At 47.1% G+C, this 27,134-nt stretch overlaps 1 protein-coding gene across 1 annotated transcript in view; it reads right to left on the minus strand.

The window, feature by feature from the left end:
- Positions 1–25,600, minus strand: part of SLC7A5 (solute carrier family 7 member 5) — a 61,257-nt gene extending 35,657 nt beyond the window's left edge. Inside the window, exon 1 of the mRNA XM_036752016.1 lies at positions 24,576–25,600. Coding sequence (XP_036607911.1) covers positions 24,576–25,182 — 607 coding nt within the window. The 5' untranslated portion in view covers positions 25,183–25,600. The remainder of the gene's footprint in view (positions 1–24,575) is intronic.
- Positions 25,601–27,134: the final 1,534 nt, after the last annotated feature.

A 27,134-nucleotide genomic window follows, 5' to 3' on the forward strand; every position in this document is an offset into this window, starting at 1 on the left:
TGTTCTTGCCTTACTCCCTGTCTTTATCCCTGCTGCCACCAGCTGAGCATGCCCCTCCTGACCTCCTGGGGCTGCTGCTGCTGCCTGCCCGCTCGCTCCACGCCAGGAGCCAGGCCTTCCTGCCCAGAGCACTGCTTACCATAGATCCAAAGTGTGGCCAAGTCTAGTAGGAACCAAGACCAGGGCGGCTAAACAGACAAAGCACAGCACATGTACTGGGGCTGGAGGGAGAAGGGGAAGATCGTAATGAACACAGCTGTTTGGCATGGCTGAGCTCATGATAATGGCAACAGACAGAAGGCTGAGCTGCTCAACCTCAAAGATTAATCATCTTTGGACAGAAAAGATCGCAACCCAGATTGGGAGCTGAAATCCAAGATAAATAGGGAGATAAGGAAGAGAACATAACATGCTGCCCAGGGCCTGATGAACCTTAAAGGTACTGAAAGAACCATGCAGATGGGATTGCTAAGGCATGTCAGTGACCTCAGGAAGGTCAGAGAGAGTGGGGCAGAGCCTACAGGACTGCGAAAGCCCCCAATGTTAAAAAAGGGAAGGGAGGGCCAATTTGGCTTCACTGTCCAGCCAAATTCTAGAACTATTAAAAACAAGAGTTAGTCAATATCTAGTGAAGGACAGAAATCACCAAGAACCAACATGGCTATATCAGGAAACTTATGGCAAACTAACTCACTCTCCCTTTTCGGATAGCTATTCAACTGTATACTCGCATATAGCAAATGCTTATCAAATATGAAGCTGGGGGCAGGGTGGTGAGGGGGAGAGAGACACAGAGAGAGAGACAAAGAGACACAAAGAGACAGACAAGACAGAGACAGAGAGAGAGAATAAGAGTGTAATTATTTTGGATAACAGAGACTTACTTCAAAAATACCCTGCCTCTTAAAACAAAAAGCCACATTTAGTATGAAATACACTATGGATAAATGTAAAAATTTTGAATACTTAGCTTCAAAAAGTTCAAGATAAGTAAGGCATGGGCAGAAAGTCTGAGAAAGAGTTTCAGTGAACTATAAACTTAATATAAATCTCTAAGTATGATACAGCAGGCAAAAAAAAGCTTTTTCCCCCTTTTTCTTTTGTTCTTTAAAATATGTATATTCTTTAGGGTGGCTTTCTGGTAGGGGTGGGAAAGAGACAGAAATTTAGGTGACATGAAAAAAAATTTTTAAAATGATTTTTAAATTGATTTCCCCTCAAGTTATCATGTGATATGTGATTTATGTCTCCTCCCCCCTCCCCCCCCCACACTGGTTATGCTTTTTTACTTCAAAGTAAACTCAGGCTTCCAAGCACATCATTCTACTCAAACTGTTCTCACCCAAGTTGCTGACTGTCTCTTAACATCCAAACAGGACAGCAGTTTCTCATTCCCTGTCCTCATTGGCCTCTCTACATCTTCCCCTGATGGCAGCCTGCTTCTCTTCTAAGACACTCTCTCTTGGTTCCACCTGTATGAAGTCTTCACTGCTGGATCACCAATCTCTCACCAAAGGTATACTAGAATGATTCTGGAGTGGTCTGCCATTTCCTCCTCCAGCTCATTTTACAAATGAGGAAACTGAGGCAAACAGGGTGAATTGACTTGTCAAGGTCATACAGCTAGTAAGTGTCTGAGGCCAAATTTGAACTCAGGAAGATGAGTCTCCCTGACTCCAGGTCCAGCGCTCTATCCACTGTTCTACCTAGCTGCCAAGTCCACTACACTTCAAACCCTTTTCCAGACTGTCCCCTCTCCACTCTAGCCCCAGCCAGTTACAAATCTAAGCTTCCTAAGGCACAGAAAAGTCGGACCATATTTCCCTGTTCAAAGCCTTCAATGGTTTCCTTATCGCCTCTAGGATATAATCCAAACTCCTCTGCCAGTGCCAACCTACGTTTCCAGCTTTATTTCATATCATTCTTCTTCGCCCACTCTACATTCCAGCCACACTGGGCTCCTAGCTGTTGGAAGAACTAAACATTCCATCTCCCGCCTCCAGGTGTCTGCAGAGAGCCCCCTCCTGCCCCCCTTAGGACTCCCCACATGCCTAAAACGCACTCTTCCTCTTTGGACCTCAGCTCAGGTGCCCCCAATTCTGTGATGGCTCCATGCCATCCCACCCCCATCTCTGCCCAGAAGTTAGTACTCTGTCCCTTCCACAAGTCCCAAATAGAATGCAGTCTTCTGTGGCCAAAGATTATTTTGGTTCCTTCTCGGTATTCCCTAATATACAGAAGTGTCATGCCATGCAGAGTGAACACAGTTCATAAAATTTTGTACAAAATTTTGTACAAAATTGTAATTTTGAAATAAATGCTCACTTAAAAGGAGCATAAGGTCACACAGGCAGTAAGTATTGGAGTCTTTGTTAGACAGCTTCCCTAATACAAGAGACTCCTTTTCTTTCAAATGCTCTTTTGGGAAGTGAAGACCCAAGCCCAGGTTTTCCCCTTCCAAATCCAATGCTCTTTCCAACACAACACACCACACCGGCCTCCCTTCAAACTGTAAAGTATTCCGACTATACAAACAATATAGACAGCTATACCACATTCCTATCACAGTATGGCTCTGTGACTTGTCAAGTACAGCCCACATTTCTAGGTCAGAGCCTGATGTGCACAACACAAAGGCTCTAGCCACCTCCCATGAGAGGTGCTAATGAGAGGAGAAGGAAAAAAAAAAGCTTGTTAAATTGTTTAAAAGTGTAAAAGAGATCCCCATGGGTCTGAGATCCATTTCCTGTGTCTTGTGTCGGGACGGCCCACTCCTGGGTCGTTCCCATCTCTCCCCGCACACTCCTGGACTCCCTCTGCTCATTCAGTGTCTGTCAGGCTGTAACCAAAGTCCAGGGTGAAGTTCTCCGTACCTTCGAGGAAATGAAGTTTTCACATTTGGGTGGAGCAACAAGCTCTCGCTGATTTCTACTCAGCTCTGCTATTAACCAGCGACAGGGAGGAAAAGTGAGAGGGAAGGCTGGAGGGGATAAAAAATCTCCATTAAGCTTCCACCTCAAAATGCTCTTTGACGCTTCTTCTGAAAAGCTGCTCTGCTGTGTTTTTCTTCTGCCAAGTGTGGAGTTAGCTCATCTGTCTGGTGTCATTTCTTCTCATCAGTAAGGGGGATGAGGACAACTCAGCGACATATCCAGACACAAAGGCTCTGAGGAAATGAAGTGAGACTCTTTTTCCAGACTGAGGGTGTGTGTTGGGGTGGGCTCCCCTAGAGACTGTCTCAAATTTCCTTAAGTATTCTACTTAGGAAAGGCACTCAGTGACTCACATGGCAAGAGTGGAAATATTGCATCATTCATTCATATGGCTTCTACAGTATGTCTGGACCCCCAGAAACTACAGGTCCCAGAATTCAGTGCAACAGCACGACAGATCCAGTAAAGGCTGCTTTCTAAAGCTTTCCCCTAAGCCCATACTTCTAGATAAAATGTGGCTACAAATTCTGCCAGCTGGAGCATGAGATAAAAACACAGTCATCGTGGACAGATAGCCAACTCCCCCGGGGTCATATGTAGATAACTGAACAAACTGGACTGTGTTGCCTCCCTACCCCATCATGTAAGCAATTTTATAACCTTCTTTTAAAATTAAAAACCTCCTTTATCCACATCCTGTTTCATGAAGATAGATAGAAAGAGCCTCAGTTTTATCTGTCAAGGACTGCCTCGTCACTTTAGTCAGAAGCAAAAAACTATCAAACTCAGGCAGGAGCCGAACCCTAGAGTGTATTTTGTTCAATCGTCCTTCAACAAGCAAACAATCAGACATCGTAACAAGGATCTGCCTACCTGATTTCTAGGAGCTGTCCTGGAAAGGCCCCTGCTGGGGTGGACATTCAGCCTCCTCCTCGTAAAAAAGAAACAGGTGACCCCTAGTTCTGCCATCCAAGGAAGAGGCTGCCCTGACCTCAAGGTAACTAGCAATCATGGGGGCCCAGAACCTCGGGAGGGGGTACCACATGTTGCCCCTACTCTCAGTTGTCCACTGTGTCCTTCCCCTTCCTATCACCAATCCAATAAGTCTATTGAGAATACTTCTCTCCAAACAGTCCCAATTTTTTGACTACCCTAAGCAGCTTCTCTAGTTTCATTAGATGGAAAAGTACAACAGAATTAAAAACCATCTCTGTGCCAGACTGTCCAAAACACCAATGGACCAAAACCTCATCTTCTTCTGGGAGTGCAGTCTGAGACCCTGGTCCTGGGGCCTCCTTAGCCCAAAGCTTTCTTGTCCCTGCCCCACAGAAGCCTAACATCTCAGATGGGACACTATACAAATGTGTTTCTCTTTCACTCGGGACCCCTGGTAAAAAGTGCTTCTCACTGTGCTATGCTGGTGTTTATTCTCTAGCTAATGCAATCATGTCTTGTTGGAATCAATGAATAAATGATAGAAACCATTTAAGTGTTCCATGTGTGCCAAGCTCTACATAAAAAAAAAAATCCAGACAAGCCCTGCCCTCGAGGAGCTTCCATTCTGAGAGAGGGAAACAACACATGAGGGAGCAGTGTCCAGTCCAAAAAGTCAGGGGGATGGAGAGTGGAGTCACTGAGATGACCAAGGAATGGAAATGGGGGGAAGACGACAAGATGGCTAGGATGAAGCATGAAGCAGAGCTAGGGCCAGCCAGATATATCCACATGAGCTTATGCTAACTCACAATGAGGACTGGTTTGAAATCAGTGGGAAACCTGAATTTACCATGAGTCTGGGACAATCAGGCGTGAGACTAGCTACCATGAGCTCCCCATTCTTGGGGGGGGACCCCGAAGTTCAGTGGCTTGCTTTAGTAAAGGTCAGTAAAGGACTTGCTTCTCCTCCTCAGGCACCAGTGGGCTTCCCACTATTCCAATGCCTCCATGACTTCCCTGAAAGCCAAGCACTGGGAGCATGTACACGCTCAACACAGAAAGAGCACGGCCTTGCCCAAGGCTGCTATTTCAGGAAGGGAGACTCTCCCCAAAGGAAGGGTTTCTCAGTAACTATGACTGGATCACACAACATAATGCTCTTATGGCACTTGGTCGGGCAATGCCTGGTGACACCTCCTCTCTTGTCATCTCACCTCATCAGGCCCCAAGTTCTGCCTCCTCACCTAGCAGGCACTTTGCTGTGCTTTCAGAAGTCTTTGCTACTATAAATGCAAATAAATGAATGTGGCAGGAGCAGAGGAAAGGGAAGAGTGTGTTAACTATTCTTCAATCCATAAGAAGCCCCACTGAGAATTAAGTTGGAAGGGCCTTCTGTGTCCCTTCCCCAGACAGACAGTCCATGAAGCTGACAAAAATTGAGAAGATTCAATCACTGGCTCTGCTTCTCCAGCTGGACATGGCCAAAGAAAGCCAGGCACCTGTAAGGATGTAAGGATGCTCCAGCCCGGCCCAAACCAGCCCTGCTCTGCCAATCACCGGAGCACAGAGAGCACTGAGCCATCTTACTTCCTTTCACATTTCCAATCACTGGAGCCACGCTCACTCTGTATGAACAGGAATGGCCACAGGGTTTGGCTGATACTCATGATAATGCCGATGAATGTCTGATTTTACAAACCGCCCCTTTGGAAGCTCTCAATAACAGCTGCCCAAATGGCTGCCAAGTCAGCCCTCCGAGTCCCGAGGAATCTGATACATTCAAAGATGTGTATGCTGGCTGTACCAAATTTTGTTCTGTGAGCCAGGAGCATGAGATCCAAGCTCTGGGCCTGGTTTTGCTGATAAATAGCTATGTGACCCTGATGAAGTCACCTATCTTCTGTGGGCCTCAGTTTCCTTACCTGTAAAGGGAGAAGTTGGCCTAGAAAAATGCATCCAAACTCTAAATCTTAGGACACTCATGTGAGGACCTTCACGTGCCATCCTCAGCACCACATCTGGCCAAGTGAGAATCAAACCACTCTGATTTCTTTCCTGTTCCACTGTACTTCTCAAGGCCTCTCTGGCCAACACTTTGGAGCCTGGAATCTTTGCCCTGTTGTGTGTGGGGGTTTCTTAACTTCAAGAATGAATGGACCCCCTCCCCCCTTTCTTCTATTCTCCATCTCTTCCATTGCTAAGAGAAACCTCAGCACCCAAAGTGGTGTGTGTGGCCGGGGTGGGGTGGGGGTTCGAAAACCATGCCCAATTTCAGCAGTGGAGATAATTACAGACCAGGCCTCCTCAGCAGTCAATCTAGGGAATAACCGAGGGAGTTGTTGAGGGAGTTAATCACTGCTCTGATCTAAGCTCCATATCACACCAAAGCAAGAGGCAAAAACATCCCATTGAATAGTTCAGCAGCCCATCAGAGGCCCAGAGTGCTCTTGGGGGGTGCAAGAGACCAAGACAAAGGCCAACACCAGACTCTTTAAAGGATGGCAAGATTTCAGCCAGTGAGCCCTTTTTTCCTTCCCATGATGTGGGGAATTATTAAAAGCGTATGTAGTTAAAAAAAAAAAAACAACATTAAGAAGTTGAAGTGAGCTGGTGAAGAAGGGAGAAATGAAGTCCTGAGAGAGGGACTGTCTGGCTATTTTTAGGGTACATCAAACACAGGCCCGCCATTCGCAGGGCTGTCTAATGTTTTTAAATACAGGGCACCTTTTTCAAAACAGGAAACTGTACAGAGACTATTAGGAGGCCAGACGTGGTCAAGCGGCTATCAAGAGGCTCTCTGTCTTAGGAGGACTGTGTCTTCTCCAGTTTGGTTTCTGGTGGGGCAGCCTGAAAATCCATGACTCTGCGGGATGAGCCGAGGTGGGGGACTCAGCGTCTGCTTCACTCCCCACCGTTTCCGTAACTGTGAGACTCGGGACAAGTCAGCGTCCATCCCTGGGTGAATGCTTGGCACATGGGGGTCCTTGGGAAGGAAGCCTGGTAGGGCTGTAGAAGGTCTGGGCTGAGAAGATAAGGCAGGCTTTGTTATCCCCACTTTACAGATGAGGAAAGGGAGGCTCAGGTGAGCTGCTCAGGGTCACTGTTATTAAGAGCCAGGATTGGAATCCATCTCTCTAGCCATCTCACTACTCCGCCACTCCAACCTCTGCTCCTAAGGAACTACTCCAGTGATCCAGAGGTTTAACTGTATTTCCCACTTGCTTCCATTCATGTCCATGTGGGCTGACTTCCTGATCCCGAGCAAGAAGCAGCAGCCTGAAAATGAGAACGCTGTTTGGCCCCCAGTTCCTGGAAAGGCTCCCTGAGGAAGGAGGAAAGTCTTCTTAGTGTTTCAGTCATTTCTTTTCACTAAAAGGTGGTGTCTTAAGCAGACCTGTGGGCTTGGGGCACTAAGAACCTGCAGAGTAAGGAGCTAATTTCCTCCCAACCTACTTCACGAGGAAGCTGAAGGACACGATGAGAGGTCTTTGGTCAACTCAAAGAAAAACTAATCACCTCAGTCTGACATCTGAAAGTCTTCCCCAGTCTGACTCCGGCCTACCTTTGCAGCCTTTCCCATGCTCTCCAGCCTGCCAAACTGGTCGCCTGTGTTGTTCCCTGAAGCTCTCCCTCAGCACCTTTGCAGAGGCCATCCCCCAGGCCCAAGTGCTGCCCTTCTCACTGCTGCCTCTTGGGATCCCTAATGTAAATCGAGGCTCAGCTTATGTCTCACTTAACTCTCTTCGAGTTTATTCCTGGGGCCCATCTTTTCTGATCCCCCTGGTTCTCAGCACTTTCTCCCACAGACTATCCTGCATTTACCTCTCTGGCTCTAGGTTATTTCTACCCAGTAGAACGTAAGCTCTACGAAGGCAGAGCCTGGCTTTGATTCAGTCTTTGTAAATGCTTTTGATCGGCAGAGTTGTTCCTCTGTCCGTGTCAGGTGGACTTGTTGGTGATGTTTGGGACACAGTGTGTCCCAAAGGTCTTAGTGTGGCTTCAGTGGGCCTGGGCCACTGGCCTTCTAAGCTTAACAAGCTGGAAACCGCAAACAAACTGGAAACCACACTAAGACTTCTGGGACATCCTGTACTTTGTGAATCCCTGGTCATCATTATTTAACCTTAAACTTAACATAACACTTACATCCCTTTGAACCCAGAGGAGGCAAATGCTGGAGTGAGGTTGAGACATCTTCTATTTCAAAATCTTCTATTACTGTAACCACAGCACTTTAGACTGCATTAGAACATACATCTATCAAGCAGTTACCCCTAAAGGTAGTACCTATAATGTACCTCCCACGTTTCCCTTTTACCAGAGGGGCTTAGGAAACCATGAACTTTTCACAGGAATAGGTTGGCACATCTGCTATTTCAAAACCATTCAGAGTATCCAGGCTATCAGAGGAGTGAAAAAGACTCCTGCTGGTCCAAACCCCTCCTTTTACAGACGAGGTGACTGAGGCCCAGGGAGGGGAAATGCCGACATTAGGGGCTGATCCCCAGGCTACTGCAAAGGGCCTCCTAAGTGGGGGATGAGACAAGCAGAGTGAACCACAGAAGTCGGCCCAAACCATGCTCTGGTGGGAGCTGGGGAGAAACAGCCTCTACCCCCAACACACACACACACACACAGCTCCATCAAAATCTCTGTCTGGTTCTAGGCTCTAAAGAACTGCCCGTCCCTGGCTCCATCTGCCAGCCACGTCTCCCAACTGACATCAAATCTCCAAGTGGAGGTAGGCTGCGGTTAGAGGCAGGATCCTGGGGCTAGGTTTACAAAAGGTCAGCATAGCCCGGTCCTCACTAACTGGTGCCCAACCAGACTTCTTGCTTCACACAACACTGGAAATCTTCCCACTGCTCAGACTCCTTCTCCCAAGCTTTCTTTGCAGGGTTGTGATGGTGGGTAATTTTTATTTCTTTTAAGCCTCTCCAAAAAGGATACAACTCCCCCAGTCGCCTCCCACTGTGCCTCATCTGTACTCGTGTCTTATCCCCTTATAAGTCTAGCCTGGAAGCTGTGGATGGGCCCAGCCCCCTCTTGTCCTCCTGCCACCATGATGCCCTCCCTTCCTTCCCAGCAGAGTTCTGCACATGGTGGGCATTGAATAAGGGGATAGAACCAAATTTCTGTCCACCACAGCTGACCAACCATGCATGCCGCAACGCAATCCACCGCCTCCCATGCTTCATGGTGGCGATGCTCACGACTGGCCAACACACAAGTTAATGCCAGGATCACAACGTCTGTAGACAGTCTCTCTAGGCTGTGCTCCTGCCATGTGATGTAGATGGAGAGTATCAGAGTGAACAGCAGAGGACCTGGGTTCCAATACTGGCCCTTCTACTTACTCCAAAAGGGCAAGTCACTCTCAATATTTGTGAAACTGGGGTCAGGGGCAGGGAGCAGCATAAGCATTTGTGTGGCACCTGCTCATGCCAGGCCCTGTACATTGCTTTACAAACATTCTCTCATCTGACCTTCCCAACTACCCAGCTATTATCATCACCATTTTACAGTTAAGGAACCTGAGGCAGACAGAGACTAAGTGACTTGCCCAAGACCACCTGTGGGAGGCCACATTTGAACTCAGGTCTTCCTGACTCCAGACCCACTCGGCTGCTGCGGCAGCTGTCCTAGTTTGGACTAGCTGACCCTAGGTACCTACAGAAAAGAACTCAGAGGTGTGAGTTCGAATCAAGCCCGAGGAGTACATGCCAACAACAGAAACCCAAAGGAGCCTCCCAGCAGTTTGGGCGGTGCTGCCCCACAAGAACACACACTAACAAGGCAGTTGGCAGGAGGCCCAGTTACTCTAACTGCTGTTAGTAACACTGAAGGGTTATCTCAAATCCTATGAAACATCAGCCTAACTCAGGATGTGACGCCGAACACTAGGCTAGGAGGGTGGAGTTGAGAACACATGGGCTCACCTCCTGGTCCACAGCCCAAACTGAAGGGATGTTTGCCCATTTTAAAGAAGCAGGAGATTCTCAGGGTCCAAATAAAATTGAACACAGAGCCCATTCCCACAATAGTGTAGAAGGAAAGAAGGGAGCCCTAAGAGCAGCTCTCAGGACCCTTAGACCTTGGAGGGCCCTTGCAAGGCCTTCATTTTTACAAATGAAGAACAAGGCCCCCAGGTTACACCATATGGTATCACATAGCAGAGCCTGGATTCAAACCTAGGTCCTTAGATTCTATGCCCAGTGAGCCTTCTAGCATCCCCTCATCTGCCAACAAATAAAAAAGGACCAGCACAGAATCCAAAAGGCATGCGCTTGGCTTCTACCTGTGGGCAGAAGTTGTTTCAAGGGGACTTTCCCTTAAAATAGGTGTTTTTTTTCCCCTCCATCATCACAGAGCCTAGCTGGCATGTGAAACGGGGCATGAGAAAAAAATCATAGGATTCAGAGGTGGAAGAGACATCCTGAGGGGTTAGAGGTCAACTCTAATTCAAACTTTGCCACTGAGGAAACAGAATCCCCGGGGAAGTTAAGTGACTTGAGTGGCAGAGAGGTTAAGTAGTAAGCAGGTGGAATTTGAACCCACATCCTCTGACTACAGTCTTCTTCTCACTATGTTAGGGAATCAGGAGAGAATCTGAAAACATAAAACAGATTCCCCAACAGGGTTAGTGAACTCACATCAGGCCATTATCACAAGAAAGCAGGGGTGCTGGAGAGACAAGCACAATAAAATAAACAAATCTCTACTCACAAGGAGTGCACTATTCTAATAAACCTTTGAGGCGGAAGCAATTCAGGACACAGCCTCCCTTACTGTATCTCTTTTCTTTTTTGGGGGAGGGAGGGGGTAAGGCAGGGCAATTGGGGTTAAGTGACTTGCTCAAGGTCACACAGCTAGTAAATGTGTCAAGTGTCTGAGGCTGGATTTGAATTCAGGTCCTCCTGACTCCAGGGCCGGTGCTCTACTCACTGCGCCACCTAGCTGCACCCCCCCCCCTTTTTTGGCCTTCCTTACTGTAACAGATCTGAACCAGAAGGGCCCTTCTTTTGAGCAAAAGACCACAGAACTGGAAGGGTCCTTCAAGATCCTATAAATCCCCTCACTGTACAGATAAGGAAACTAAGGCCCAGAATGAAGAAAGAACATGCCTGAGACCACCTCAGTCAGTAACTGAGCCACGAAAGAACAGCTTTACTGCCTCCAAATCCAATGTTCTTTCTACTACAATCCCATTCCATGGATGGTCACCCTGAGACAGTCTCTTCCCAAACTCCCCAAGAGCCATATTTTCTCATGTTTGCTGGTAGTGAGGACAAGGGCCAAAGGACACGCATCCCCCTCCTGTGCGCTCACTCTTAATTCACTTTCCACTTCCTAACTGGACTAGACTTGCCAGTTCTGAATTTGGTGTGACCAGTTAGCTTAAAAGGCCTGGCTCTGGAGCTATAGTTTAGGTAATAGGAAACAGTGTGCAAAAGAGAGCAGCTGGTAGAGAGGAGACCTGAGAGCAAGAGCCAGGAGCTGTAAAACGAGAGGATGCTGCTTACTAACTACCCATAGTTAGGTCTGCCCCTTGGAACTGAGTCTGACATATAACAGGCCAGAGACATTCTTAAGTCTTGTCTTATCCAGGCCCCAGGTCCTTCAAACAACCCTTGGTCATGGGCCCCTTCACCATCTTGGACACTCCAAATTTTCAATGTCCTTCTGAAATGTGGTGTCCAGAAGTGACTTGGGGGGAGAGGGGAGGTGTCACTGAACAAGGAGGGAGCTACTGCAGATGAGCTCTAAAGTCCCCTCCCTTCCAAAGCTATGATTCCATGATCTATAATATTACTTTGAGGAAAAACACTGGACTAAGATACAGGAGAAATGGGTTCTCAACTTCATCTGTATAAAATGGGGATAAAAATCTCTACCCACCTCCCTTGGAGATATGAGACCAAAAGGCTTAGACATTTGAGATGATATAGCATTTATTCATTATAATATTGGCATCTGAAAGAAATAAATATCCCACAGATGAAGGTCTACCTTCCAGGCAAGAGGTAAAGCTGCCAACTCGGGGTAAAAGTCAGGAATGGGAATGGCATGGGGGGAACACCTAAGGGAGGAAATCAGTTTTGTTCCATAAGTTGCAGTTTAGAAAAACCACGGTTAAGTGTCACAGGGAAAACCCTGTCTTCTTTATGTAAATTTCTGACATGGTGCCACTGGTGGGGCTGTTGTACTTGTAACAAGTTCTGAATTGAGTACTGACTCATATCAAAATCAAAACCAGGCAAGGACAGCCCCAGGCAATAGGGAAACAGCACTGTTTAATAGTAAGAGGCTCACAAATACCAGATTTTCTACCTGCTGTGGAGGAAATGTATTTGGTACACTGGGTTCAGGAACCCAATAAGAGCTTTACTGGTATTGAAAGAACTTGTTAGAGTTGAAGATATTTCTGTATAAAAAAAATCCAACAAATGCTACACATAGGACCACATTTTAAAAAGCATCTTGGTCACAGGGTTAAGTGGAAAATGTTGACATTAAAGAATAGTTCTATTCAAAAGCAAAATGTTACCTTTTCCCAGTCATGTTCTTAATAATAGGAAGCCCAGTTGTCCCTCTCCAGCACTTCAAGACATCTGGGTCCAAGGACCACCACTTTTAACTATGTGTCCCTGGGCAAACACCACCTGTCCTTGGGCCTCAGTTTCCACATCACATAGTACTAAGAAATGACCATTCTAATACCTGAACTAAATAAGATGTTTCCAGAAACGTCTTTGAAGAGTGGAATTTGCTAACTATATAAACTCAGATACTACTTTCTAAAGGAGGCTTTTCCCATCCATTTTCCTTCCTCAATTCCCTGTTAGAGTCTTCTCTGAAAACTTCCATTCACACTATATATGTCTTGTAAATAGATTTATTTGTGTGCTGCCTCCCCTGGGCAAGGACTGTGTTTGTCTTTATTTTTATCCCTAGCACTTAGCACAGTATCTGGCACATAGGAAGCCCTTAATAGATACTTCTTGGCCAGTTAGTCTGACTGATTCAATAACATGTGCATTGGGTCACAGGATTTAGGGCCATAAGGGACCTTAGGAAAATGCTGTCACTAGAAGAATGAGAGGCAGAAATCACCAAAGCTTACATGGCTTCATCAAACACCATGTGCAGTCATGACTGATTAATCTCCTTTCCTTTTTGACCATATTAGTAGATCAGCAGTAGAACACAGGAGTGTTGTAGACACAGCTTAGCTAGATGCCAGTAAAGTCTTTTTCCACATAGGCTAGACCAGAGGTGTCAGACATGTGGCCCACAAGTCACACTTGGCCCACAATTTTCTCAAGTATGGTCAAATCGGAATCAAATGTAACTGGGGAATATTTACCAAAAGAAACAAAAATACAGTAAAACATAAATACTACAAAATATAAATATTAATATAAAATTAAGCCAATATGCATCCCACATGGATCCTTATATATAGATTAGTGGCTTTCATTTCTATTTGAGTTTGATACCAGTAGGCTAAACAGATCCAGATGGATGACCAGAAACAAAGAGTAGCTTGAATTAACAAGGAGTTGGCCATATAACATTTCCATCAAGACAGACAGAATGCAGAAATTCAACTTGATTTAAACAAGCATCAATGGGCCAAACATACCAGGGACACAAAAACAAAAAAGACTATTATTGACCTCAAAGAACTTCCCTCTCCAGGAGGATCCTGACACTTGTGATGAAAAATGTCCTCCACCTCCAGAAAGACAACTGATGGAGTCTGAGTACAGACTGAAGTATAATTTTTTTCACTTTCTTACTTTGTTTTTAGAACATGGAAAAACATATGGAAATATGTTTTGCATGATTTCACATGTATAACTGATATCACATTTCTTGCCTTCTCAATGGAGAGGGGAAGGTAGGAGGACGGAAAAGAACAAAATTTTTTAAAAGAACGTTAAAAATAAATAATGAAATTTATTTATCAAAAAATTAAAGGAGGAAAAAAACAAGAAAGAACCTGGCAGACTGAATCAAACCAAATATGACAGTAATAACTCTACTTTAGGTTTGCATATCAATGACATGTGATTCAGGAGATGGGTCTAGATGACAGTTCCTGTGTAAATGATCTGAAGGACTCGAGCTCAGTTAGCCCATAAACAGGAAAGAAAGCACTGTGCCCAGCATATGGGAAGTACTGGTCCCACTGAACTATGCCCTGAACAAACTAGTCTGGAGTACTGAAGTCAGTTCTGGGCACCACAATGTCCAAGATGGTGAAAAGGCCCACGACCATGCTCAAGGTTCATTTGTAGAACTTGGGGCCTGGAGAAGATGAGACTTAGGAAGGATGTATCTTGATGTTTGGGAAGGTCTGTCATGCATCTGACCTATTCCACTTGGCCCCAAAGGGCAGAAGAAAGGAGGTGAAAACTGTCAGAGAATAAAATTGTCCCTAAACAGCATAAGCTGCTTTGGAAGGTGGTTGGTTCCCAGTAGGGGGCAGTTACCTAGAAACAGATGGAGCCACATATTGCTCATATATATCTTAGTGAAAATAGGTGCTGCATAGCCCAGTTTGTCTTGTCTCAAAAGCACCAAAATGTTACACCGTGGGGGGCTGTCATGTTAAGGGTACTACTATGTGTACCTGTACAGTTTCCATAGTCCTTGGCACCTGGTAGGACTCAGAGGCATGGGAAGAAAGCTGGAGGCCAACGGTGCAGATCATAGAGGTCTGGCTTCCTTATGCATGCAGTAGGTGTTAGGTTGTGTATCAGTCAAATTGTGGTCAAGGAATTCTATGAGGAATTCAATTAAAGAAACCCATGCAGGTTTACATGTACTGGAGTGGCTTTAGGAATGACTCTGCATTCAGAGTTAAACCTCTTCCCTCCTTGGTGGCTAAGTGGGTCAGAGTTTTAAGCTACTATCGACACCCTTGGTAGCCAGCATCCTTACAACCACAGCCAACAAGACACCCAATAAGATGGTGACAGATCCCGTCCATGGAATGTTAAGGACACGCTACTGATCTGGGAGCTGAATTTCTCCCACCAATGCCTTGACCTACGCTCTCTCCCCTAACTGGTACCTTGTAGGATGTTGGCCATTCTCACTAGCCACCTTGGGTCATGTGCTTATGTGAAATATTCCCAATCAATGCAGACTCAAATCCTATCATTTTTGCTTGACTTACCTGGAAGCAGGGAATGATGTTCACGTGCTGACTGGTGGAGCCTGATTTCAGTTCTAATTATCCCCACTCTGCCACACTCACACACTATTCATACCCCACCATGGGGTTCTCATAATGCCCCAAACCACCAGAGGCAAAAGCCTGTAAGTCCATGCCTCAAAGTGACCGTGTCCAACTGTGTTTCCTTCACTAATCCTTTGGGTTGGAATGTTTCCACAGGACTTTTAGGGATCACTGCTCACATGAGTCACCTTGTTATATAGAACCTCATGTTCCCTGGGCTTCAGTTACCCTTGGTGGATATGAAAGCCTTTGGTCATCAACATCGGTCACCATCCCAAGAGCTCAGGCCCACAAAAGATTATGTGAAGGGCCCACCTGCCCAGCAGCCTGCTGTGTGCTAAGAATTTAGGAATATAGAATTCACTCTCTCTACCCTAAACACAATGCAACAGAGATGAGGATTATGTGAACACTGCCCCCAGTGTTTGCTTTTAAAAACAAATAGCATTTTTAAAAATACCACAGCTTTGTAAATATTAAAGCTAATCAAAAAACCAAATACTCTCTTTGGCAGAAGGAAAACGTCTTCTCTCCTCTATGAAAGGTGATGCTACTTAAGAGTGACCAGGGTAGGCACCTCCAAATCTCTTAGGCAACAAATACTCATTCCTATGTGCCTTCCCCTCAAACCAACCTCCAAAGACCCAAAGCAAAAATCCTAACTTTGAAATTTTCTATCCTCTTACCCTTTAGATTTAATTATCCTACGGAGCCTTGGATGAATGCTAAAAATGAATGTGTGAGCTAATAATCGAGAATTGCAACTGTTTTCTGAGGTGAGACACTGAGCACAGAGATGCTGAAAGCTCCCTTATCGCCTGGCCCAAGTACACAGCACGGGGGGAGCTAAAAAAGGGGAAAAGCAAACAAACAATAGGCCTGGATTCAAGGGTGAGGACTCAGCTTTGAGCTTGGGAAAACAATTCCCTGCTTTGGTACTAGTCACTCTAAGGGGTTGGACTGGATCATTTTTAAGGTTCCTTCCCCCTCTAAACTTCCCTGGAAACATTCTAAGCAGGGAGCACCTAAAGGACAAGAGCAGGAACCTGTCCCCTGAGAAGTGGATGGCTCAGGCACTGATCTGTCTTCTTTTGGTGAGCCCTACTTCAGAGGGGGGATCTGAACCCCTGAGAATTAGCTTAGTCCTCTCCACCCTAAACATAATGGGAAGAAGAGAGGGACTATGTTAGTACAGATTGTGCCTAATCTTAATTATAAGCTTCAAATACTAACCTAGCCAGAAATCAGTAAGTATCAAGCCTGGTAGGCCTTGGTATGTCTTTGCTAAAGGAACAAGCTCTGGTCAGGTGATGCCTTGAGGCCCAGGTGCAGCCTTGGGCTACAATCACATTGATGTGGGCCCTCCAACAGCCTCAGCTAATTACAATAGGATTAAATCAGGTTCCTCCTTTCTCACTGCAGACACACCAAGAGGTACTCCAGACTGTTCCCTTCAATCAAACCCAGAGGGCATTTGGTGTCTGCTGATATTCCAAAAAGCATACCTCTGGGGGAATACCCCACCTACAGGTAAGTTCAACTGCATGCTTCTAGTAAATTGAGCCCTCGGTGTCATGATACTGTCAGCCCCTTAAAAAGAGCCCATGGGAAAACAACTGTCTCAGTTGTCAACACCCTGTGACATCTGGAGTGGCACTGTGAGGAGGAGTGGCTAGAGGGCTGGCCTCAGAGTCAAAGAATCCTCAAGTCTGGTCTCTGAAACATCCTAACCACGAGACCCTAGGCAAAGGCTCCTGCTCTCAGGCCTGATTTTTAACCAGTAAAAGGGTGAAGGTGGACAAGTTGATCATGAAATGCCTACTGATGCATAAAATGGCTTGTGCTATACTCTGAAGGCTTAACACCACATCCAATTCAATAGACAGCTGCAGGAAAAGTTAACCTTGGTGCCTCAGCCCGCTAATCTAAAGTTTCACTTTCTGCCACAGTTATTTTTTGGATCCACATTTATTCTTACTAATGGCTATCCTGATAAGTCCGCCTTTTGCAGAATGAGTCAACTGGACAGAGGCATGCATTGAACTGTGGTTAACCTACATAGTTCTTGTGAGGAAGAATTGTAGGCATCCCCTCACCAACTTTCATATAACACTCCCACCTCACAGAACAATTCTCCTGATATTCTGATCGCTAATTGGCACTGCCAGGACTTTGGGAGAAATGGTTTTTAATTAATAGAAGAGGGGATAATGCGGGAGTTAGAGTTAGCAGGATGGATGGTCTGAAATCCCGTAATAGGTCCTTTATCTCGGCCTAGCTAGAAGGTTTTCAAAGTGCCTTAGAAACATTATTTTATCTGATCAACACAAAGGGAAGTCAATGTAATTTTTCAAGAGAGCAGTAAAAGAAAGCTGTCCATGGTGGGACATGCCCGGAATGCTAGAAGGAGGTGCAAAAAATCCAACAGAAACAAGCTTGTTAAGGCCATAAAATAGCTTTCAAAGAGATGCCAATCTGGCACGTAAAACAGAAGGCAAAGGCTCTATGATTTGGGAATGCAGGGCATTTGTGAAACCATCAAATGGCATTGAAAGCTTTGGGTTAGGATTAGGCTCAGGAATGGCAGGGATTCCTTTTCCTTTCTCAAATTTAATTCATGTGGAGATCCTAGGTCCTTTCAGGCCTCACATGTGATGTGAAGCGAATCGGTAATGTCCCAGGGGCTGCAGCTCAACTCTAAGTTGCAACACTTTTAAAAAGAAAAGGAGGGAGGGAGGGAGAAAGGAAGGAAAGGAGGGAGGGAAGGAAAGAAGGAAGGAAGGAAGAGAGAGACAGAAAGAAAAGGAAAGAAAGAAAAGGAAAGAAAGAAAGAAAGAAAGAAAGAAAGAAAGAAAGAAAGAAAGAAAGAAAGGAGGAAAAGAGTAATAAAAGGCTAAAGAAGGATCAAGAGCCAGCAATTCTGTTTTTAACGTCTGCAAAGTGCTTAACAGACATCATTTCATTATCACAACAGCCCTATCAAGGAAATGTTACCACTATTCCCAATTTTTTAAAACACTCAATGAGGAAAGTCCCTGTAGCAGTGCAGCCTGGCACTCCGCCCCAAGCCAGCTGCACCAGAGCCCCTGCAGGAGATAAGGTTGGGCAGCACCACGGGACCAGCTCGATGACAGCCTTGCTTGGAGCCCTGAAGGCATAGGGTGCTTATGGTTAGTGACCTAATAACCTGAGGTTATTATGCAGGCCTCTGGCACTCCACAAGCCTCCCACACATTCTGACATCCCCTGGTTTGTAAAGCATAGAATCCAAGGAGATTGGACAGCATGGTCCCGTATACATCAAAATATACAGAGCAAGTGCTTTTGTGGTTGCAAGAACTTACTGGGAACAAAGCTGATCCCTCCAGACTGGGCAGGAGCTAAACAAATCATGGGACATGAATGTAATAGAATGTTACAACAGCAAGAATTCGGAGAAGCCCAAGAACAAACTCCTTCCAGATTACTCCAGTCGGAAGTTCTTTCTTCCTCCTTTTGCAGCTCATGCATATGCTAACCTGTGCACCTGAGGGCTTTCAGACTGGTCTTCAATGTCACTCTCCTTATCATTATCCTCAGTGTGGCTGAGCTGTAGCTATACCTTGCCCATAAATGCTCACTGAACAAAGAGATGACTGCCTGGCCTGTGTCTCACAAACTCTCAGTGGCATCCGAGGCCCTCCATGACAGGGCCCCACTTCCCTCTCTTAGCTTCTATCTGCCCCAGTTCCTCCACCTAACCCAATCTAGAGATGATGTGTCAGAATAGGAGCCTGTTAGGTGGACCAGGCACTGGAGTGAAAAAGACCCGAGTTCAAATCCTGACCTAAGACGGTCATTCCACCTTCCTAGGCGTCAACTTCTTCATCTAATAAGCCTCTAAGGTCCCTTTCAGCTCACAATCTCTGCTCCTACTCTCCAGCTTCCCTACATCCACGTACCCTAGCTTACTCTTTAAAATGCTTTTCTCTAATTCTACGCCTCCTTGCAGGCCCATTTTAAATGCCACGTTTTATCTATCCTCCCATCTACTCTATATCTTTGGGCTACCAAATATATCATTTACCTCTCATTACACTGGCATACCCTATCACCCCAATGGACTAACACAAAGGACTTGGTTCTGTTCTTTCTTATTCCTAGTTCAAGTTTAGCTTTGATATCAAATGCTTCCATTCTCTTAATTGCAATCAGGAGTGGTTTTCTTATCATTTTTAAAAAGAACAATCTTTTTTCTGTCAAGCATGTCCTGTTGGTACTTTCTCCAGGACCCATCAAAGCAATTTAAGTAAATATGTTTCCTGACTCTCAGCAGAAACATGGTGTGTTATAGATTACAAAAACAAAAACAAACATGAGGCACTTTTATCAAACATGGCCAAATGTGTTGATTAGTTTTGCTTGATTGTACTTGTCTGTTACAAGTGATGGTTCTGGGAGGGGGGGGGCCCAGGGAGGAATTATTGGAAAATGAGTGTAAAACATTTAAAATTCTTTCTTTAAATACCTAGTCACCGTTCCTAATTCTACAGAATTTACCAGATTCAAGGTCTTGGGCTAGATGAGGACTTCTGTACCAAGAGCAAGTCCTACATGGACAGGGACAGAATTAGGAATGGGGATTTGGGGGTTCTACTATGTCCTTGTTTACTGACTTGCTGCTAGTTTCTCTTTGGCAATAACACAACAGGGTGACATCTGTAAAACATATGTAAAACCTTCTGGGTTCTCTTTAAAAAAGACAACCTTCAAGTCATTATGGGACAGGCAGAAATCAAAATTAAATGCTACTTGTGGGGAAGATAAAAATTAGAATAAAACATAAGTCCTCCAGGAAATCCCTAGAAGAAATAAAAATTTTCACAAGTTTTAATAAAGACAAACTCTTTTGGAATGGTTTCTCTTCCTTCAAACATTAAATATTTTAAAATACTAAATAAGCACCACGTTTGTACCCAATCGCAATTTCTTGATGGGTCTTTTCTAAAATTTCCTGACAATTCATACTTGCTATCAGCTAGGGTTTTGATTTTGTTTAAAGTGATGGCTACATATCAAGTTTTCCCTGAAAAAAATCTAGTCAATCTCCCATCCTGCTAGATCAAGTGCAGGGAAGGAAGGACTGCACTGCTCAGCATTAACAAACCATTTTCAGGCAGCCCGGGCACTAGCTATTCAAACTCTCCGTTTGTATTGTCCAGACCCGCAGACATTCATTCTTTTCTAGCTTTCTTCCCGTGCCTGTTTCTGGTTCATGAGGAGTTCATGTAGGCTTCTTCAGAGCTCCTGGGATATACCTTTCTAACTAGTAACGGGTGCATCAAAGGTTGGCAACAGGTGGGAGCCTTACTCTCACAAAACTAACCTATAAAAAGTTGTATTTCATAAGTGCTGATATCAAGCCACAAATTCACAGTGCTATATGCTCGTATTTTTAAAGACTGCTTAGGGTAAGATAGATTCTTAACTCAAAAGACAGCTACTAATGGGAATAAATCAGAAATACTTGGTTGTGCTGTATCAAAGAGTTCTCTAGTGGCTAGGCAGTAAATTCAAATCCAGCCTCAGATACTTACTAGTTACATGACCCTGGGCAAGTCACTCGGTATGCTCTCGGGTAAAATGGGGACAGTAATGGTACTGATTTCCAAGGGTTATCATGAGGATCCAAAGAGATAAAAGGGCTACATAAATGCTAGCTATTATCTTTTTTAGGTCTTCATACAGGCTTTTTCAACCTTAAAAAGAATTGGAAATTTTTAAAACAAACCAAAAAACCAACCACCACAAGTACATGTCCAGCGTGTCCCTACTGGCTTCAGTCTGACTGTCTGTCCATGGGGCTGTAACCTAGCACTCGCACTTTAGCCCAACTTAAAGCAGCTGCTTGCCTAGCCTGGCTCTCCCACATCTGTCTGCCTTCTCTTCCTTCAGGGCCTGGCTCAGGAAGCAGCCCCTTCAATCCTTGGATGCTCCCCCACTACTTCCCCCCCCACCCGGGCTTCAAGCTCTTTTCTCACATGTTCCTCTGCCTTGACCTGACCTCTTCTTTATATATCACAGCTACCTAGGACACAGTGGACCTCACCACCCTCACACACACGCTGGTGCTCCATAAATTGTATGCTACGTATTTGTATTTCCAGAGCTTTGAAGGAAATCAAAAGTACTGGATTGTCAGGGGGTGCACAGCCAATCCAAAATGGATGGCTTTGTTTTTGAGGATGCCTGGGAGCATCCTAAATGGTCATGCCCAGTCCTGGAGTCAGGAGGACCTGAGTTCAAATCCAGCCTCAGGCATTTGACATACTGGTCCTGCGACCTTGGGCAACTCACTTAACCCCAACTGCCCTGCCTTCCACCCTGCAAAAAAGAAAAAATAAATAAAATAAATGGTTATGCCCTGAAACTAGACATGGAACTGCTAAGACCAGAGTTTTAACACTGCAGCTGAAGAGTCCAGGATTTGACAAAAACCTAGGTTTAAATCTCAGCTTTCCCCCCTTGTGATTTGAGGCAGGTCACTTACCCGTGAGACACCAGACAAGTCACTTATATAGGGACTTACATAGAAGTATTCCAGGTGACACAGTGGCCAGAGCACTGGACTTGGACTCAGAGACCCAAGTTTAAATCTGCTCTCCCACACTTCCTAGCTGTGTGACCCTGGGGAAGTCACTTAACCTCATCTGTAAAAAGCGGATAATGATAGCACCTATCACCCAGGGTTGCTCTGAGGACAAAATGTAGAGTGCCATGGAACTGGCTGCTATTATCATTATGACCTCCTCTGGATCTCACCGTTTCCTCATCTACAAAATGAGAGGCTCAGACTAAATGACCTCTAAGGTCCTTTGACCAAATAAAACATGCCATCATGTCGTATTCATACATAATACGGCACCTGGCTACGATGCACACTACATGGCCCCCAGGGAAAGCAGTCCATTCTGTTTGGGTTTTTTCCGCGCTTCTCAGAAAGTGCCTGTGATGTCCCATGTTCAGCACTGTATTCTTTTCCTGCCTTCCCCCAGTTCCTCCCAAGCAAAATACTAGGTTCTATGTCTTAAGTTTAATTTAGAATAATTTCTAAAACTCAGCTAAGACAAGAAAATCATCAACAGCCACATGGATTTTTTTTTTTATCCTCAAGTCCCAAGTTCCCAATTCTAGAGACGCTGGTTTCAGTTCCAGGTACAGCCGGCACCTCTCTCCTCCACACACACACACACACACACACACACACACACACACACACACACACACACCCCTACCTCTAGAAGAGAACAGAAAATTCTGTAGCTCAAAAGCTCTCCAGAAAAGCCAGTTTCCCCCGCTTTTAAAAAAACATCCCCAATATCACACATCACATAGTAAAAAGCCCACCGAGACTGCCAGTTTCTTCCAGAAAAAGGGAGTGGAGCCCTATAGCAGCCTTTGGCAAGGTAAAAGAAAACCAGGTTTATATCCTCGTTCTTCCTAAGAAACAAATGAGGAGACTGGCCTGAGAGGCAGGGAATGAAGGATGAAAATTCCAGATACAGCAAAGAGGGAAGAATAAATGTCTCAAGCCTCGGGGGAGCAGCAGTATCACACACATTTTAAGGGGACCTAGAGCAGGGCCCAGGGTTGAAGGGAAAGGGCCATTCCATGACTGGATCATTCCTTGGCATGGAAGAAAACCCAGGTTGGGCCAAGGGATCACTTTCCACTCTCCCTGTAATTTCCTACGGTTGTCCCCGTAAGAGTGGAAGCTCCTGGAGGGGCAGGGGCTATTTTGCTTGTCTTTGCATCCCCAGCCAGGATTTACATGGCACAATACCTGACCCCCTCTAAGAGTTTAATTAAGTAAATGGTTGTAGACTGACTGCCCCATCCAAACGTCAGGTCCTTCAGCCATACAGAACCACACATCTGAAGGGCAGTGTCTAAAGGGTTATCAGACCAAAGACAGTGTGTCTAGGAATGGGAATCCTGCACATGGACATCTCATGGGAATGGGTGTGCATGGGATAGGGGGTGGGATAACAAATAAAGTGCTCACTGATGGGGGGGGGGAGAGGAAGATCGATAATCAGTCAACTAGGATTTATTAAGCAGAGAGGGAGTCAGTCATTCATCGGAACATTTAATTAAGCTTTACTATGGGGGTGGAGGGGGTAAGCACTTATTGGGGGGAGTGGATGAGTTGGTCAGTTAGCTGGCCTTTACTGGGAGCTTACTGGGGGGAGGAGGGGGAAAGAGAAAGAGGGAGAGAGGAGAGGAGGGAAAGGGGGGGGAGGAGAGAAAGAGGGGAGGAGGGGGGAAAAAGAGAAGGAAGAGGAGAGGAAAAGAGGGTAGGGAGAGCAAAGAGGAGGTGGAGAGAGAAGGAGGAAGTGGAGAGAAGTCCCTCAGTTGGTGATCGGTCAGCCAGCTAACACTGATTAGGCGCTTGGTGCTGCTGGGGAGGCTGTGAAGTCAGTTGTTTCTTCAGCTGCCTCGTCAGCCAGCATCTATTAGGCACTTACTGTGTTGGGGGTGGAGGGGTGGAGATGGAAGAGTTTGTCATTTGTTCGTTCATTCATTCCTTCTCAACTGGCCGTCATGGAATGGGCACTTAACTGTGTGTGCTGGGGGGAGTGGGCTGGGAGGATGGAGGAAGGAGTGAGTCATTCATTCATTTAATTCATTCATTCCCTGCGGAGCAGCACGGAACGGGCAGTTCCTAGGGGTGTGCCGATCATTCATTCATTCTTAACCTGCCCTCTTGGCACAGGGCACTTTGGGGAGGGAGGTAGATTAGGAGTACCTCCTAGAGGGGGCACTTTCCGGGGGGGAGTTCGGTTAGAGCCCCCCCCTCCTTCGTTCTCGGGGGCAGCACGGCGCGAGCACTTTCTGGGGGTGCGCCGATCATTCATTCATTCATTCTTAACCTGCCCTCTCGGAGAAGGCACCTTCTGGAGGGGCGGTTAGAGCCCCTCCTTCGTTCTTGGGGGTAGCACTGCGTGGGCACTTTCTGGGGGTGCGCCGATCATTCATTCATTCTTAACTTGCCCTCTCAGAGGGGGGACGGTTAAAGGAGTCCGTCCTTCGTTCTCGGGGGCAGCACGGCGCGGGCACTTTCTGGGGGTGCGCCGATCATTCATTCATTCTTAACCTGCCCTCTCAGAGGGGGGACGGTTAAAGGAGCCCCTCCTTCGTTCTTGGGGGCAGCACGGCGCGGGCACTTTCTGGGGGTGCGCCGATCATTCATTCATTCATTCTTAACCTGCCCTCTAGGAAGAGGCACCTTCTGGAGGGGCGGTGAGAGCCCCTCCTTCGTTCTCGGGGGCAGCACGGCGCGGGAACTTTTTGCGGGCGCGCCGCTCACTCATTCATCCCCAGCCTGCCCTCCCGGAGCGGAGAGGCCAGAGGAGCCCTTCCCCCATCCCCGGCGCTCGGGTCCCCCTCCCCCCGGCTCCCCGACCCGCACTCACGCACGCAGAGGCAGGCCACGAGCTTGGCCGCGTCCTCGGGCACCGGGCAGCTAGGGAAGAGCGGCTTGAGCAGGTAGGTGGCGAAGACGAGCGCCACGATGTACTGAGACGAGGGCCGGATGATGAGCAGCTCCACCCAGAGCTTGAGGAAGGCGGGCAGCGGCCCGTACACTTCGAGCATGTACGCGTAGTCGCCGCCAGACTTGGTGATGGTGGTGCCCAGCTCGGCGTAGCAGAGCGCGCCCACGATGGAGAAGATGCCGCAGGCGGTCCACACGATGAGCGCCAGGCCGGGCGAGCCGGCCTCTTTGAGCACGCCGGTGGGCGCCACGAAGATGCCCGAGCCGATGATGGTGCCCAGGATGATGGCCACGCCGTTGAGCAGCGTGATGGAGCGCTGCAGGGTCACGCCCTCGTCGCCGCCCGAGCCGGCCCAGGACCCACCGCTGGCGTTGTCGCCGCCGCCCCCGCCGCCGCCGTTCTGCCGCCGCAGCATCTTCTGCCGGGACTCGGAGTCCTCGTCAGGCCCCGGCGTGGCCCCGGCGGCAGGGCTGGAGGCGGGGGCGGGCGGGCCGGCAGAGCGGCGCTGGTGCGGCGAGCTGGTCATGCCGAGGCCGGGTCCGTGAGGAGCTGGAGCGGGAGCGGCGGCGGCAGCGGCGGCGGTTGCGAAGCTCAGCGGACCCGGCGACCGGCGAGGCTGGGAAGGAGGGAGGGAGGGAGGAGCGCGGGAGGGAGGGCCGAGGCTGAGAGGCTTCGTAGCCGAGTGGCTGCTGCGGCTGCGCCTGCTCTTTTGTGTCCCGAGCCTGGCGCCGGGGGGCGGGGGCGGGGCCGCGCACCTCCTACAGGTGCAGGCGGGCGGCCCCCCTCCGGTTCTACGCCCCGCCCCCCCGCGCGACGGGGTTGGGGGAGAGGAGGGGAGGGGGAGTGCGCTGCTGCTGTAGTATGGCGCTCTACAGCGGACCCCACGCGGCTCTCCTGGACAGAGCTGGAGCACATGGCACCACTCCCCTGCTCCCCGCCCCCCTTCCCACGCCGCAGCCCACGTGGAGCGGGGGCACGCTCCCCTGCCCCGCCCCCACCCCCCAGCGGGCCACATGGTGGCATTGTTCTCTCGCTCTGCACTTAACCCAGCACGCCAAACTCTGCTCTCCCCCGGGGTGGAAAGCGGGGTGGGAGGGGAGATGGGTGGGGAGCGCTATAGGGGGGACCCTTAGTGTTAACTGGAAAATGAGGAAGGGGTTTGGATGGGGGGGATAAGTGAGGAGCTCTATGGGGAGAAGGGGACAGTTAGTGTTGACATTAATGAGAAAAGGCCTTGGATAAAGGGAGAGTAGGGCTGCCATTAATATGAAAATGGGAAGAAAAAAAAACCTAATAGAGTTAACATTAGAATGAAAACTCCTTGAGACTAGTCCGGAGTTAGGAGAGAGCCCCATACTCTTTAGCACTTAGATTATTAAACTTGTAATAACTGCTTCATCAAGTCACTTAAATTAATTCAAGAAACCTGTCAGTCAGTAAGGATCTATTAGGCACTGTGCTAAGCGCCGGTCCCTCACTTTGATTTTTTCCAAATTACTGGGAGCTCAAAGACCAATGTGTATGTGTGTATCTGTGCCTATGTCTGTGTCTATGTGTGTAACGTCCCCTGCCCTCCGGAAATTTTCATTCTACTTTGATTTTATTCTCAGAAATCAAATTCCACCCCTCCCCTCGTTCTACTGAGAAGGAAACACCCTAAACTGAACAACTTGCCCATGGTCATACCCCTAGTCATTGTGGGAACCAAAGCTCAACCCCAGCCGGATGAGACTTCAAGTCCAAGGCACTTCTACTAGACCCCCTGGGCTACTGGCTGATGTTTCTAAAAAGGATGTGCAGGTCTAAATGGTCCCAGTTCTGCAGCCCAGCCAGAAGTCCCTTTGATCCCTAGAGATCAGAGACACCAGTTCTGAGGAGTTATTTTCCCATAAGGCGTTAAGAATGGGCCCGTTTCAACAAAAACCATACCCGTGTGCCCGGAAGGACATCCAAGGGTACATCCTGGGTGGAGTAATATTTGAATAAAGGCAAAGGCTCCTGTCTTTTCCAGGCTTGGCTGTTATTGTCTACCCTGACATTGCATTGTGCCTTTTACTTCCCTCAAATACCATCATGTCTAACGTACCCGGTGGTGGCCAGGGTGGCTTTTTGAAGTTGATCAAAAAAGCTGGGTTTGGGTGGTTTTTTTTTTTCGTTTATACCTGCCGTTTTATTATGCCTGACCTGCACATCTTTAGGCAGATGAAATCTGTGACAGATGGGCTTCAGAAAAGAGACGACACAAAGGAATTTTAGAAGTTCACTATGGATAAATTTTAAAAGAGCTTGAAAATCAACTTGTATTTTTTTTTAAGTTCCATATAAAACAGTAAGCTTTCAAAAAAAAATTCTCTCTTCGTGCACATCCAGTCCATCATGCTTTGGGTCCAGAATATAGTTGTTGACAGAAAGATGGATGCAGCTGAATCTGTGAGCATGTGTATTTGCCCTGCATATGCAACATAAACATTGAAGCGA

This window comes from Trichosurus vulpecula, chromosome 3 (genome assembly GCF_011100635.1).
Source record: "Trichosurus vulpecula isolate mTriVul1 chromosome 3, mTriVul1.pri, whole genome shotgun sequence".
In the NCBI taxonomy this organism is placed as follows: Eukaryota; Metazoa; Chordata; class Mammalia; order Diprotodontia; family Phalangeridae; genus Trichosurus; species Trichosurus vulpecula.